At 39.3% G+C, this 13307-nt stretch overlaps 1 protein-coding gene across 2 annotated transcripts in view; it reads right to left on the minus strand.

Moving 5' to 3' along the window:
• Positions 1 to 3869: 3869 nt before the first annotated feature.
• MND1 (meiotic nuclear divisions 1) overlaps positions 3870 to 13307 on the minus strand; it is a 42467-nt gene continuing 33029 nt past the window's right edge. For both annotated transcript variants that reach the window (XM_005148944.4, XM_031048799.1), the window contains exons 7-8: positions 5823 to 5867; positions 3870 to 4123 (exon numbers count right to left, since the gene is read on the minus strand). In XM_005148944.4, coding sequence (XP_005149001.1) covers positions 4017 to 4123; positions 5823 to 5867 — 152 coding nt within the window. In that variant the 3' untranslated portion in view covers positions 3870 to 4016. The remainder of the gene's footprint in view (positions 4124 to 5822; positions 5868 to 13307) is intronic.

Consider the following 13307-nt stretch of genomic DNA (forward strand, 5'->3'; position numbering starts at 1 on the left):
GTGCTCTACCCCTTCTCAGGTCCCTAAACTGGCAGGTGGGAAAGGGAAAGCCTGTATTTATCAGGCAGCTAGCCAAGGAGAACAGATAAATCGTGAGCTTGCACTGCAGGGCCTCAGACTGAATTTGGCTGAAATCCACTGTGAAATTTAAGAACACAGGGAGGGAAAAGGAGGAGAGAAATGACAGAAAACATAATCATACAAACCTTACCTCTAGAAGAAACAAGTGAAGATAAGCACCAGCCAGATCATCTGGCTCATGGAAATAAGCCTGTGTGACAGGAGGACTCTCTAAGGAGCTCTTGCATCAAACTTCCTAGTCTGCATCACAGGCTGGGTTTCTTTTTGCAGTGTTCTCTCAGTAAGTTTCAGTTCCAGCTTTGCTGCTTGGTCACAGCATCACTGTGCTATTTGCTTCAGAGCCTGGATTTTCCCTTTTTAAAATGTGTAGGTAACTACAACCCCAAAAAGTAATGACATTTCAGAGGAAGCATTAATGAAAGGTTTAGCAGCTGAACTGCGTTAAAACCTAAACCTCAGTTACTGCTAACATTTTAATTCTCTGTGAGTACCACAAATGGAGCCCCAGAGCTCAAGCTTGGCATTGTACAGAGCAGGCAGATGGCTAGTTAAAAGAAAAGGTGACAAAAAATAGGTTCTTTCAAGGCAGGTATGGTGTTTACGTTTCTCCTGTGTCTAGGTTTGCTTCACAGTGGCTAATCAAAATCAGACCCAAAGAACAGGCTTACCTAGCAGCTCAGCCTGGTGCTGTAGTGATAAACTCCCAAGATTAGTTTGAAAAGCTGGACCTGATACTGCTCCTGTCAGAGCCGCAGGCTCTACTAAGAACAACTGTGTTTGATTTTCACACTTTGCACTAGTAGCTGCTGCAATTATAAACCTGAATTGTAGTAGGGGCCTGACCTCCTGACTTAACTGTAATAGTTGAAAATATTTACCTTACTTGGACAAAAATCCTACAGAGCAGAATAAAAAAGAAAAAAGAAAAAAGAGGAAGACATACACATAATATAGCTGTGACATAACCACAAGAATGACAGCAGAAGTGAGTGTTTAAACCTCATCATTTCCATACTACATTCTTTAGAAATATTCCAGATTCTATCTCAGTAAGACTCTAAAGAAACAAACTGGGACAGAAGATCCAATAGAGTGTTTTCATTTTTGTTAGAATAGTCAAAAACATCTCAGGAGAAGGAAAATCATGGTAACTGCTGGTGACTTTTAACTCAGCAGAAAACAAAAGCCTTAGCTTCTTTTAAAAATTAAAGAGAACGCAAAACTCAAACCAGAACACTGTACATGGCTTCACACTGGGGGATTCAGCAGACTGTTGCATATCTCTTTTAGAAGAAAAGCATCCAAAAGTAAGCAGATGCAGCAGTCCGAAAATGTCTTGGAATATTCAAGACATACAAATTGTCTTTTTGTCTCAGAAAAGATCTCAATTTGCTTTTCCTGTTGAAAGTCACCTACACTAGAAGTGAATCATGATAAAAGTAACACAAGAATCTATTTCACTAGAGGAATAGGCATCATTTTGTGATAACGTGCTGCCTATTCCCTGCCTCTCTTTAGCTGAGAAATTTCTGTTCTGGCTCTTTCAAAACTGTCCTTACAGGAGGACGTGTTCTCCTGCCAGGCTGGCTAACCAACACCAGGAGTAGGAGAGAGGAGCAGAAAACAGGGTATGACTGTGTGCGTGTGTTCTCTCCTGTACCTGTAAAGCAAACCCAAAACTCTACAGAAGACTTCATTACTATAAATTCATTGCACTTAATTACTTAAGTTTTGTGTTCAAAGCATCAGGGCTGTGTTTGACATTTTAAAGGGTACTGCTCATGCTGGTCGACTGTAGCAACACTAAACAAGCCTCAAAACAACCTCAAGTACAGTTGTTTAGTTGCTATGTATTATACTTCATGGTTTTATTACAGTCCACAGTGCTCTCACCGTACAGACAGGAAGCCACAATATTGCAGCTAAACTTACATAGCTGGTCATCTTCATTACCTTCTTGATTTTCGAAAGTAACCAAAGCAGTAAAAGTCAGCAACAAACCTTCATCCACACAGGCTGATGTCACAGTTCGCTAACTGCTACAGGCCATAAATTACCTGAGGCTCCTTGAGGAGAAGTTTAGCCATGTAAAACTGACTCTAAGAGGTGAGAACCACCAGCAAGTTCACGTGCCCAACGTTCCTTCATATGAATAAGCCTTCTGAGTCATCTTCTCATGTGTGGCAGATACTCACTCTCAAATGCAGATTCCAACATGTGTCAGATGATACAGAATAGATTAACAAAAAAAAATAAAAAGACATTTAGGGGGAAAAAAATCACTTAGATTCTACAGACAAAGCCCTTTCTTTAGTGTTTCACAGCACAGGGTGAAGAATAAGAACAACCACCCAAGCTGCATGTGCATTAATACATGTGCATTAATACATGTGCTTGGTACCATCACTTAGCTGCACTCTGCTCCATACTACCTGCTTGCATTTAGCTTTTACCACTTAGCAGCTGGTAAGCTCGTACTTAGTTTGTAAGATAGTATATGTTAAATATTAGATATATTAGGACTAAAATCTTTCCAAACACAAAGAGGGAAATATTGCAGTTACAGTTGTAAGGACAGTGACATTTTACTGTCATTACATTTATGTGCTAGGCATCACATTTTCCTTAGCCAACAGATAGCTCACTACACTACCTCTATAAGAGGAAAATCTTCCACTTGGTATCTGCCCAAGAACCTTGCTGTCTTCATAGATGAGATGACAATAGCAGAGGCACACCTGAAATGCTTGGGTCTTAATGTGCACTGAAGTGCTAAGAAACTGTTTAACTGGAAAGGTCACAGGAGACAGCCTATCTTCTGAGCATATCTCCAGTTAAATGTCACCTTTTCAGTGATGCTCTTCTCAGAAATTACATAAAAGGCAGACAGTCACGTTTCAGTGATACATACATCTACCACCTGCCTCCAAAAGGTAAAGCTTATATCCTCCAGTTGTACAGCAGAAACACCATCTTCCAATTCGTAGCTGTGGGAGGTACAAGACCAGGCTGCACTCTCTGCCCCTCTCTTCTGTAGCCACACACCAATCAGAGCTAGAAGTAAACTTGTGAAATGTCATCTAGCAAAAACGAGGCATTCTGAAATTTGTTGTTATTTTGGTTGGCTGCTTTTTTACCCTGAAATTGAAAAGTGTGCATAAACTCAAAGATACTCAATTTTGAACAGCAAATTGAATTCAGTCTCCCACATCCCAGACTAGCGTCCTAAACCTTGGTGCACTATGGTGCAAATATATGTATGGGTGATCTTTGCTCCTTCTCCTCTACAGCAACAATCTTGACTAGTGACGCTTTCTCAGTGCCAAACCCAGTACATGCACCGGAACAGATTTTTCTCTGATAAACTAGTATTTTCAAAAACTAAAAATTTCATCCCTAAAGTTACTGTGTTGCTAGGACTGCTTGTAAAGAAAAACTTGAAATTAGACCTCAGCTTTTCTATTCATATTACTGTCTCACTATTTTCCACAAATGAATTATGGCTTTTGTTTATTTCTCTGGCGGGGGGGGGGGGGAAGGGGGAAAGGGAAATCTTTGTATTCCTTATTGTCCCTTGCTGTATCCACTTCAAAGTCTTCATCATGTTCTAACATAAATCCATGTAGCTTCTCACTGTTAGTACTCCTCCTAGTTAAGCAAAAGAAGAGTGAAAACCAGTCTCAGGACCTTGTGATAGTTATTTCCTATAACTCCTGCTCATTCTTAGTCTGTCTCACAGAAGAAACCAAGAGGTTTACTGTCCACAGAGTACAAGAAAAAAACTGAAATGCAACAAATTTTTATCATTTTATTAACTTTAACAAAACCGGAAAATTATAAAGCTACTTGGAGAGGATTCAGATACACATTGAAATGCCAACTGAGAATATTTAAACAAACTATGTACAACTGTGCCAGTGATCAACTGCTGAACACTAATCAATGTAATCCAAATCTTCTGGGATTCCAAAACCTTTGTCAATTCTGCTCTCTTCAAATCCAAATTTACGTTTGGCCCAGGACTTTATTGCAAAGATATTATCTGTAAACAGAATGAAAAAGATCCAGTTTTGAGTATTTAAGGGAAGCATGAATTCGTTTTGGCTACAACAAAATCCTTCCATTTGCATTATCTCTGTGTAGATGAAAAAGGTCCATAACGAGGAATATCATTATTAAGTAGATTTAGAACAGAAAATGGGAGGCTTTTGTTAATGACATTCTTTTACTTGATACTAAGTAAAATATGTCTTTTTTTTTTGGAGGTTCCCTTAATCTTTCCTTGCTTCTTTCTTATGGAACACTGAAAGGCACAACTATAGTGTAAGCCTGCTGTAGAGTGATGAGCTAAGTGTGAATATGCATAATAAGTATTTTTTTATGTCCCTTTTCAACTAGACACCTGCTGTGTGACTGTCTACAACTGCAAAAATAAGATTCAAATTAACAAGGTCCTTTCAAGTCCTGCTTGTGTTTGTTCAGATAACACACATTTTGCTTGAAAGTTAAAAAGATGAAAAGTAGCTTTATTTTAGTCAGCACTTCTTTTTAGCATCGCATGACTATTATTTTAGCATATACAGTCTTTTGAATTTAACATAATTTTTCACTGCAGTATTGCTTGAAACTCACTACGTCATTCCTAACACCCATAAATTACAGCATTCATTAAAGACAGGAAGTGTTCTCTGTGCCTATACACCTTAGAAATATTTTCTTGTCTTTAGCCATCAGACATTTGGTTTTAAAACTGTCTTGTGAGAAGAAAAATACGCTGCAGCACATAACCTAATTGTCTAATTAAACAGCAAAAGCACTTTCTACAGGCTGAGGCATAGTTCTTTTACTTCTCCCAAGACCTTGAGAACAGCCTGTCATCAACAGTAGAAAGCCCTGACAACAGTACTCCCAAAAGTCGTTTTCAAATACATAGCTTTATTTCCTCATATGCAGTAAAAACCCCAGCACAAATTAAGTTATAAAGTAGTAATGGTCAAAAGACTATGACAATGATATCCTATTGCACTTGGCATAACCAGTGAGGGCGAGCAGTCTATCAGTAGTAGATGAATTCTAACTGAAAAATTACAAATTATATTCTAAATAATTTAAAAAGACAAACATATTGCTTGCTCTGCAAAATGGAAATATATAGCACTACAGCAAAGCTAAGCAACAACAGAAGACTGAGTTAAATTTCCATGAAAGTGTTACCACAGTAACCTTCCTGAAAACCATGCAGCATTTTTCCAACTTGTCAAAGCCGATAGATTAGTATGAGAAATACCTACAGTATATTAACATCCATCATATGATAGCAGCACTAAGGTTCCACAAAACATTCTACTTTTTAGAAACAGACAAAAACTCAAAACAGGAGAATTAAACTTCTGAATACCTGGACACAGCCATTTCCAGTCTCTTTCTGTTACTGTTTTCTGATGTTCAGAGATTTCGACTCAATCAAGAAAACAAATTGTAGGTCTTAACACGGTCTTCTTGCACCAGAAGAACAAATCCATTATGTGATGTGAAGTACACTCAGTAACTAAACTGAGAAAATGTACTCTTTTTTTGAACTGTTATAATCTTTAAGCAAAATATATTCCTGCATGCTTTTGTAAGCGAGGTCTATCCTGCATCAGGTCCTAATCTAATTCAGAATTCTTAGCAATGAGTAGGTCTTTTATTGAAATTGCTTTAGTCTGAAGCTGTATTAAGCAATATAAATGCATACCCACCAGTCCATCTATTGGCTGCCTCCTTGGCTACTTTGTTTGTTTGGCCTGAAATACAGAAGAAAACCACAACAAAATATCATACATCACGGTAAAATCATACCATAGTAGCAAGGCACGAAGATTAGATTTTTATTGATGTAATTTTTAGGGAACCACACAATATAAGGAAGTTATTCCACTGCTTCCAAATCCTTCTTCTATTTTATACTTTTAACATTGCAGCAAGCACATATTTAAGTTAAAGAAAAACAGGAGCAAAGGGACATAAAAGATACCATATGAACAAGTGTGAGTTTTTTAAGCGTATTTTAAAATTAAATAATCCTGGTTTGGTTTGCCTGAGGCCTTAATCATCTGTACCAAGATTGGAACTATATACATGGCCTGAAGATATTAAAGGCAACAGAGATGGAAAATATTTTACAATCCTCTCTATACATAAGTAACCCATCAAATAGGTATGCATGACTTTATAGATAAGGAAAAGGGTAACAGCCTATCACATTAATCCAAAAGTTTATCATATCACTCTGGAAGGTTTCCTGGGCTTTTGAGAACCGCCTCAATGAAACGAAGAGAAAGTAGTGTTCCTGGTTATTAAATTTGGCTTCCTTCCCTTACCACTGCTCCAGAGAAAAACGCATATTAGTAAAATGCCATTACTACAAATAGTTTTTCTATAGGTTCCATGAAGCAAAGCAGCATCAAGAAAAATTCCTCTTAGATCACCTTGCTCCCATTAAAGTAAGTACTGAAGCAGATCAAACAGGTTGGTTTGTAACGTGGGAATTTATCAGAATCATTATGGTTCTCACGCCTACACATAGCTTAGTTATTCCCACTTGGTCTTGTTAGTACTTGCATGATAATACTCATTTGAATGGTCAGCATGAAATCTGTCTCCAGGGGTACCAAGAAATGAATATATGATTAGCTATCTGTTGTCATAAAGATTATACTTCAGGCAAAATGAAATTATGTTGAAAAATCATTTGCCAGCACACAGGAAGGCAAACAGTCATTATTCTGCCCTTAATACTTCAGTAACTGATGTGAAAAATGTTTAAAACAGTAAAATACCATTTCAAAACCAGCGGAGCTTCTAGAAAAGGTCTATAATTATAGGCACAGTATGAAGTGAAAAAGATGGGAAGGAAAAAAAAAGGGAGTGGATAAGACAGCATTTTTGCTTGCTTGCATGCATCAGAAATTCAAGTTATTCCTGCCTTGAGAGATACTCCTTATTTTCCTTTGCTGACTGCTTGTTCCCACCCCCACTTGTTCAGTCCCATGACTGGTAGCACTGACAACATACTGACAGTCAGTGGCATTTTGAACAGAACTTTACCTAACACTACTGAAAGCAAGTCTGCAGAGTAATGGCCTTCAGCGGTCAAGATTTTACATGTGTTAGCAATAATACTTCCCTCAGCATTTTTCTGAACTCTAAAGTAAAACTGTAAAGCTTTATCTGATTTCAAGTACTGAAGTTTGAAATGAAGCTATGGGGAGATATAGGATAGTATTAAACTCCATGGATCCAGAGCTGCAAGGTGACAGCAGCTTGATGATGGGTGAGCCACCCTAGTCCACAGCTTCTACCAGGTCTCAGTGGAAAACTGCTTTGCTGAAAGCAGCTAACCAGCTGAGCTTCTGCATCACACACCAGCTCTCAGCTTCTGCAGCTTTTAGCACATAACCCTATGCTTAAAGCCCAGTGGCCAGATAGTATGGTGCTTTAAAAAGAAAAACAATAATGGCAGCATGGTGAATTGTCACCCTTTAAATATTGCTTATGCACGTTAAATCGTGTGTTTTGATGATGATCACATTTCATGTGATCATATGTTTTTAAAAATGTGAATTTTTATCTCTGTCAAAGAAAAGGCTGGGGTGATCAATAGATACAGGCTGGGCAACAGGGTGACTAGAATGGCAGTGGCTGCTTAAAACTGAGTTGTGGCTAGAAATTAAATAATGGTAGCAAGAGCAGGAAGCTATAATGGGAAAATCCTGAAGCAGGAAGTGCCTTCAATGACTTAAACAGCTGAGAAATAACAAAAAAAAAAAAAACAAAAAAAACCAAGTCCCCAAACAGAATAAACCACTGAGATAGAAGTTACAAAAACTAAAAGAAGAACCATTTTAACCTTGTCATTCTCTCCATGCACCACTTGGGACTGATCACAGACTGGCAGCGAAGTGTCATGGTAGAAGTGTGGAAGGATCACAAGCGGAGGCAGAACTTCAGAATGGGGAAGGTGATGTTCAAACAGTCTGGTTGAATATCAAAGAAGAGGCTGCCTCAGACACTGGTAACACACATCCCCCACGTTACTGTGCTGCCAGGGGACTCAGAGCTGGGGAAATGAGGACTTATAAAGCCTGGGCACACAGCATCTCCAAGAAATGCATTCACAAGAGGCTGAGGCAAGTGTTTGCTGCTTGCTATTTCCCGTTTACCCCACACACCCATGTATATTCCATAGGGACGCACGTATGGATGTACTCTGCTATGCTGACAGTTGCTTAGACTATCAGACACATTGTATTAACAGCAATGCCAGCTAGCCTGGCAAGCTGCAAGACACCCATGTGTTCTTTATGTCCAGCCTGAGCAAGCTCATGCAAACAAGACAGTTTTCACCTTCTCTTGTCCACAGGTAAGATGGTCACTGCCACTGCTACAGGATGGCACCGTTTTCTGCTTAACCACGGATTACTTAAATTTTCCCCTCATATTCCTTTTTCAATCTAGGGTGGGGGAAACACCTCATCCATCTCCAGAAACTACTATGTCATCACCTCAGCTATTGCCTCATAGCTATGGGCCAAGCATTTAGCTATCTGAAGGCAAGATAAATTCTCTGGGGTCAGGCTCAAACCTTGCCTATGGTCCCACTGCAGGATCTTTTCTGCCTGCTATATCCAACACCATGCCTGAATGATGGAGAGACAGGTATTGGTAGTTACGGACCTTCACCACCTGAAGGCACCAGCTAAATCTTAATAATTGTCAACATCTTCCAGAGATGCTTGACTCCTTCACAAGAACTGACAGACATGAAGGCACCTGCCCACTACCTACTTTCTAGAAGCCTTTTATAGTTGTTTGTTTGGACTTTCATTGGTTTCATCATCTGTAAGTGCCTGTGCATGGAGGGTGAGGAAAAGACAAAGGAGCAAAACAGCCATTGCTAGACACTCCTTTATGAACTGATGTAGCTCAAAGACATGCTACTTCCGATTGCTTATTTTCTAGCTCCATAGCATCACATAGCCATTGGACTCCTGGTATTTAGACTGCTTTAAATAAGAAAGTTTAAGGTTTAAAGACGATAATAGCAAAAATATATATATTGAAGAAGAATCAGGACACAAGCTGTATGAACTGTAAAAAGTAGAAACTCAGAGACAACACTGAGGACAACTGGCTAATTTCCAAAATTAACACAACCTTTGGGTCCTGAGCTTGGCTGGAGCCCTGCTGGTCTTCCTGCTGACCAGAGCTGCTGTCAGAGCTTTATTTTTGACAGCTACCAAATAACATTCTAGTATCAAAGCTGTGCAAGGCAATGAAAAGGTCAAATGTACAGAAAAGGGGAGCAATACAGGAGACAACTTATGCTCCAGATGCTTCCAGATGTTCTCATTACCACTATTAGGCCCTAGTTAACTCTGTAGCTACACATCTGCACAAAAGCTGACAATATATACAACTGGTATATGCAAGCAACAGAATAATCCATTGTTCTGAACATTATGTAGTTATTTCACCAATCTGTGTGATAATGCATCAATAGACTTCCCTGCTCCCATGCGTGTAGGGTACAAGTCATTCACATGGCTGAGGCACACACCTGTATCCTCCACTGACTAATTTCAGACACAGTTAACATTTTCAGAGCAGGAAAATAGAAGCTTGCATTTTCTCTCCTAAACTGAAAAAAGAGCAGCCACTGTGAGTACAGCAATTCAAAGCCCAGGAGCAGCATCACCTGTAACACTGGTACGTTAAGTTAGCAAAACACACCAGGAAATGCGCCCTAAACAGTGAAAGGCTAAGGGTCAAAGAGTTAGAACTGACCAGGTCCTTATGAAAGTTTCTTCTGCCCTGAACCCCAGACTACCTCTGGGGAACTGCAGGGAACTCAGGAAGCCCAGATTCTGGGCTTTTCCCTAAGAATGGAGCCATTTTCCTAAGCATCTGTGATTGTCCTTACCACAGAGGCAATCCTTCCTACCCTCTTAGAGGAAAGCAAAGGTATGGAAAGGAAGATCCAATAGCAATGAATGTCTAAAAATAAAGTGAGGGAGGGTTAGAAAGATGCTTTTTAATGCAGGTGAGTGACATTTTACCAGTGACCTGCAGGGATCTAGGAGCAGGTTAGGAGATAGGGCTGACAAAAGGGCATGTGGACAGCTGTAGGAGGTGCAGTAAGAACCCTTCTAAATCAAGTGGACATACCTGGTCAGGGGCAAAGGCCAGCAGCACAAAACTTTAACACTGCAATACTTCTGAACAAATCAGAACTGACAATACATATTGGCTCAAATCCTAACACAGGAAGGCCACATTTTTCCTAATCTGACTCAGAGAGACCTATAATCATTCTCTACTGCAGAACTACAGCCTCCTCTTTCATCTTTTCCTTCTTCCTTTCCCCCAGATTTGCCCACTTTGTTCCTGGAAGGGGGTGGTGACGGTGGTAGTGGAATTAAAGGTCTTATTTGCATTCCAAAATGGAATGGCAAAAGCCTGTTGAAGCCTCAAATATTTCCACAGGGATAAGACCGCTACATGCCTTATCAACACAATATACATATACTTCAGGAGACTAAGACTAGATAGACTAAGTCTTTCTATTAGACTTTGGACACTTCCATGGGTAAACAACAATTATGGTAGCCACAACCACCACCATTTCTTCAAAAGCATTTTTTAACCTATTTTTAGGCTCTTTTTAAAAGCTTAAGTCCTGCATGTATCATTAAAGGAATACTAAAGAAACAGTCCCTGAATAGTATTCAAAATCAAACAATCAAAGGTAATACATTTCAGCTCCAATAGCTGTACAATAAATAAATGAATAAATAAATCTCAACAGCCAGAATGTGCTCCCATCAACCTACAGACTTGGAAATTAACAGAGTTGTAGCTTTATTTCCCCTCCTTGTTTTTACTCTGGCATTTTGAGGACGATTGTAAGGATTACTGTAAGTAAACACAGTTTTCAGGTCCAGGAATGAACCTCTGTTTCTACAGAATAACAAAACCTAGTTATTTTTATAAAGCTAGCACAGTTTGGTGCCAGTTTTGACCTACCATAACTCATGCCACAAGAAAATTGTATGCATTTTCTCACTCAAAAGGCACATGACCGTAGAGGCAATTAGCATCTTTCCAAGGAAACAGTCACCCATCAACCTGTGGGGCTGTTAGTAGATACATGCAAAATACAACTGCAGTCTTCAGCATGTGGGCAAGGGAATACTTTAACAGTGTGAATTGCAAATCTTCTACATGGAACGCAGAGAACAGCTGCAACTGTTCTCAGTGGCCAGTGAGAAATATTAGCCCAAAGAGACACAATCTCTCTCATGAAACTGGTCAGGGTAAATTCATTGCATTAGCTGGATTTGAATTCCATTAGTAATTCTTCATCCACTTACACTGAATTTAAACATGAAAAATGGCAACCTCTGTAAGAACAATATGTGAACTTGAATCTCCAGTGACTCTGAATACCTATTGCCTTCTGCAGAGTTACGCATTCTCTTGCTCACAGGCTGCCCACACTTTCCAGAAACATTGTTTACCTTGCTGTCATCGCACTATGACAGATTTGTGTTTCCCCACTTCTCTTGGAGAGGTATCATTATAATACCCTATGATGCACAGTTTCTGAAATCTTTCCCATTAGTGAAAACATCCTATACAATTAAAGAGCCCATCTCTAAAGGCCAGGCTAGAAGGTGAACATACAAATTATACACTGTCATCCACAGAGAGTACAAAGGGTAATTGCCTAGTAACTCTTACTGACATATTCATCCACAGACTGACACAAGAGACTGATCAGGAGACTGTAGCTTGCCGCTGGCAACTATTCATGGCAACAATGTGATCAAGTGGCTTCTTTAAAGTCCATGTTTGAGTATGCTTGAGACTAAGCAATCTACAACACTGTCATGGTGTAGCTCACAACATAGCAAGAACAGCTTTAGAAAAATGTTTTGTGACGAAGTATTAGGCGAAAATACCTCTGCACTATATGCAATCTTTGCCTTCCCACATGCTTCCCAAAAAGGTGCTTCCTCTTATAAGCAGAATAAAGAGCTCTTGTGCAGAAGAGTGATAGCACATCAGATTCTGTCAACTCCTTTGAATCCAAAATAACACATCATTCTTCCCCCATACTCCAGTATCCCACATAACACTTATCCCCATGGTATTAATCAACAGGTCACAATGGTTCAGAATTCATTACTAAATTCAAATTAATGCATAAGTATGATTTCTCATTTAAATGACATCACAAATTCAACAGAACTATTTATACTGACATTCATTTATACTGACTAATTCATAAAAAGGAGTAAGTTTCAGAACTACAAGCAAGCGCTGACAATTATGAATCCCACCTACTCATCTACAACTATTTTGAAAAGCATAGAACACAATATAAGCCATTTGTGATAGAAAAATACTAAGAAAATTGATATACGAATGAATTAGTATTTCTGCTGCACAGCTGTATGTATGTATATATATATACTTGCTTGAAAATAAACCTGAGCAAACACATAACATAGTGCCAGTCTTGCTACATGGTGAGACGTGGCAGTGCACAGGAAAGCTACTAATAAGCTGATCCACCTATCAGGGAATATGCTTTTAAAGGGTCTGAATCTTTGTTAGTGTGTTTGAAAAAAGTGTCAGGTCACATCAGCAAAAGCTCCCTCTGTCCCACATGAAAAGGTCACACTGTCAAATTTCATCAGGATGTACACAGTGTCTCTTTGAAAGATCATCCAACAGAATCTGTCAGAACTACTACCAAAAGATGCCCCTATGCAAAAGACATGCTCTTGCACTTCAGTTGACTATAATCACAGCCACAGAAAAAAGAACATTTACCTTTCAAGTATTCTACCTGAAAAAGTATTCTGCTGAAATCCTAGTTGCTTAGCTAAAATACATCTATTCTTATCCAAAGAACAGAGGGAAGCAATGTGCTTTTAAAACGGAAACAAGCACACCACCTCTTGACTCAGGGCTCTCTAACACTGTTTTTCTTTCAGGGGGGAAGTCTTTCCTCCTCACTTAGTTTACTAATAAACTCCATACCCACTGCACTGCTAAAGGAACTCACAAAGCTGAACTGCATTTCACTAGGAGGCCCATCCCAGAGCCCCGTGGGTTTTGTCTAGTTCAGCATGTCACTCTGCTGCATGCCTCATGTCACGGAATCTGCAGATAAG

The sequence above is a fragment of the Melopsittacus undulatus genome, chromosome 7, assembly GCF_012275295.1.
Source record: "Melopsittacus undulatus isolate bMelUnd1 chromosome 7, bMelUnd1.mat.Z, whole genome shotgun sequence".
Taxonomy (NCBI): domain Eukaryota; kingdom Metazoa; phylum Chordata; class Aves; order Psittaciformes; family Psittaculidae; genus Melopsittacus; species Melopsittacus undulatus.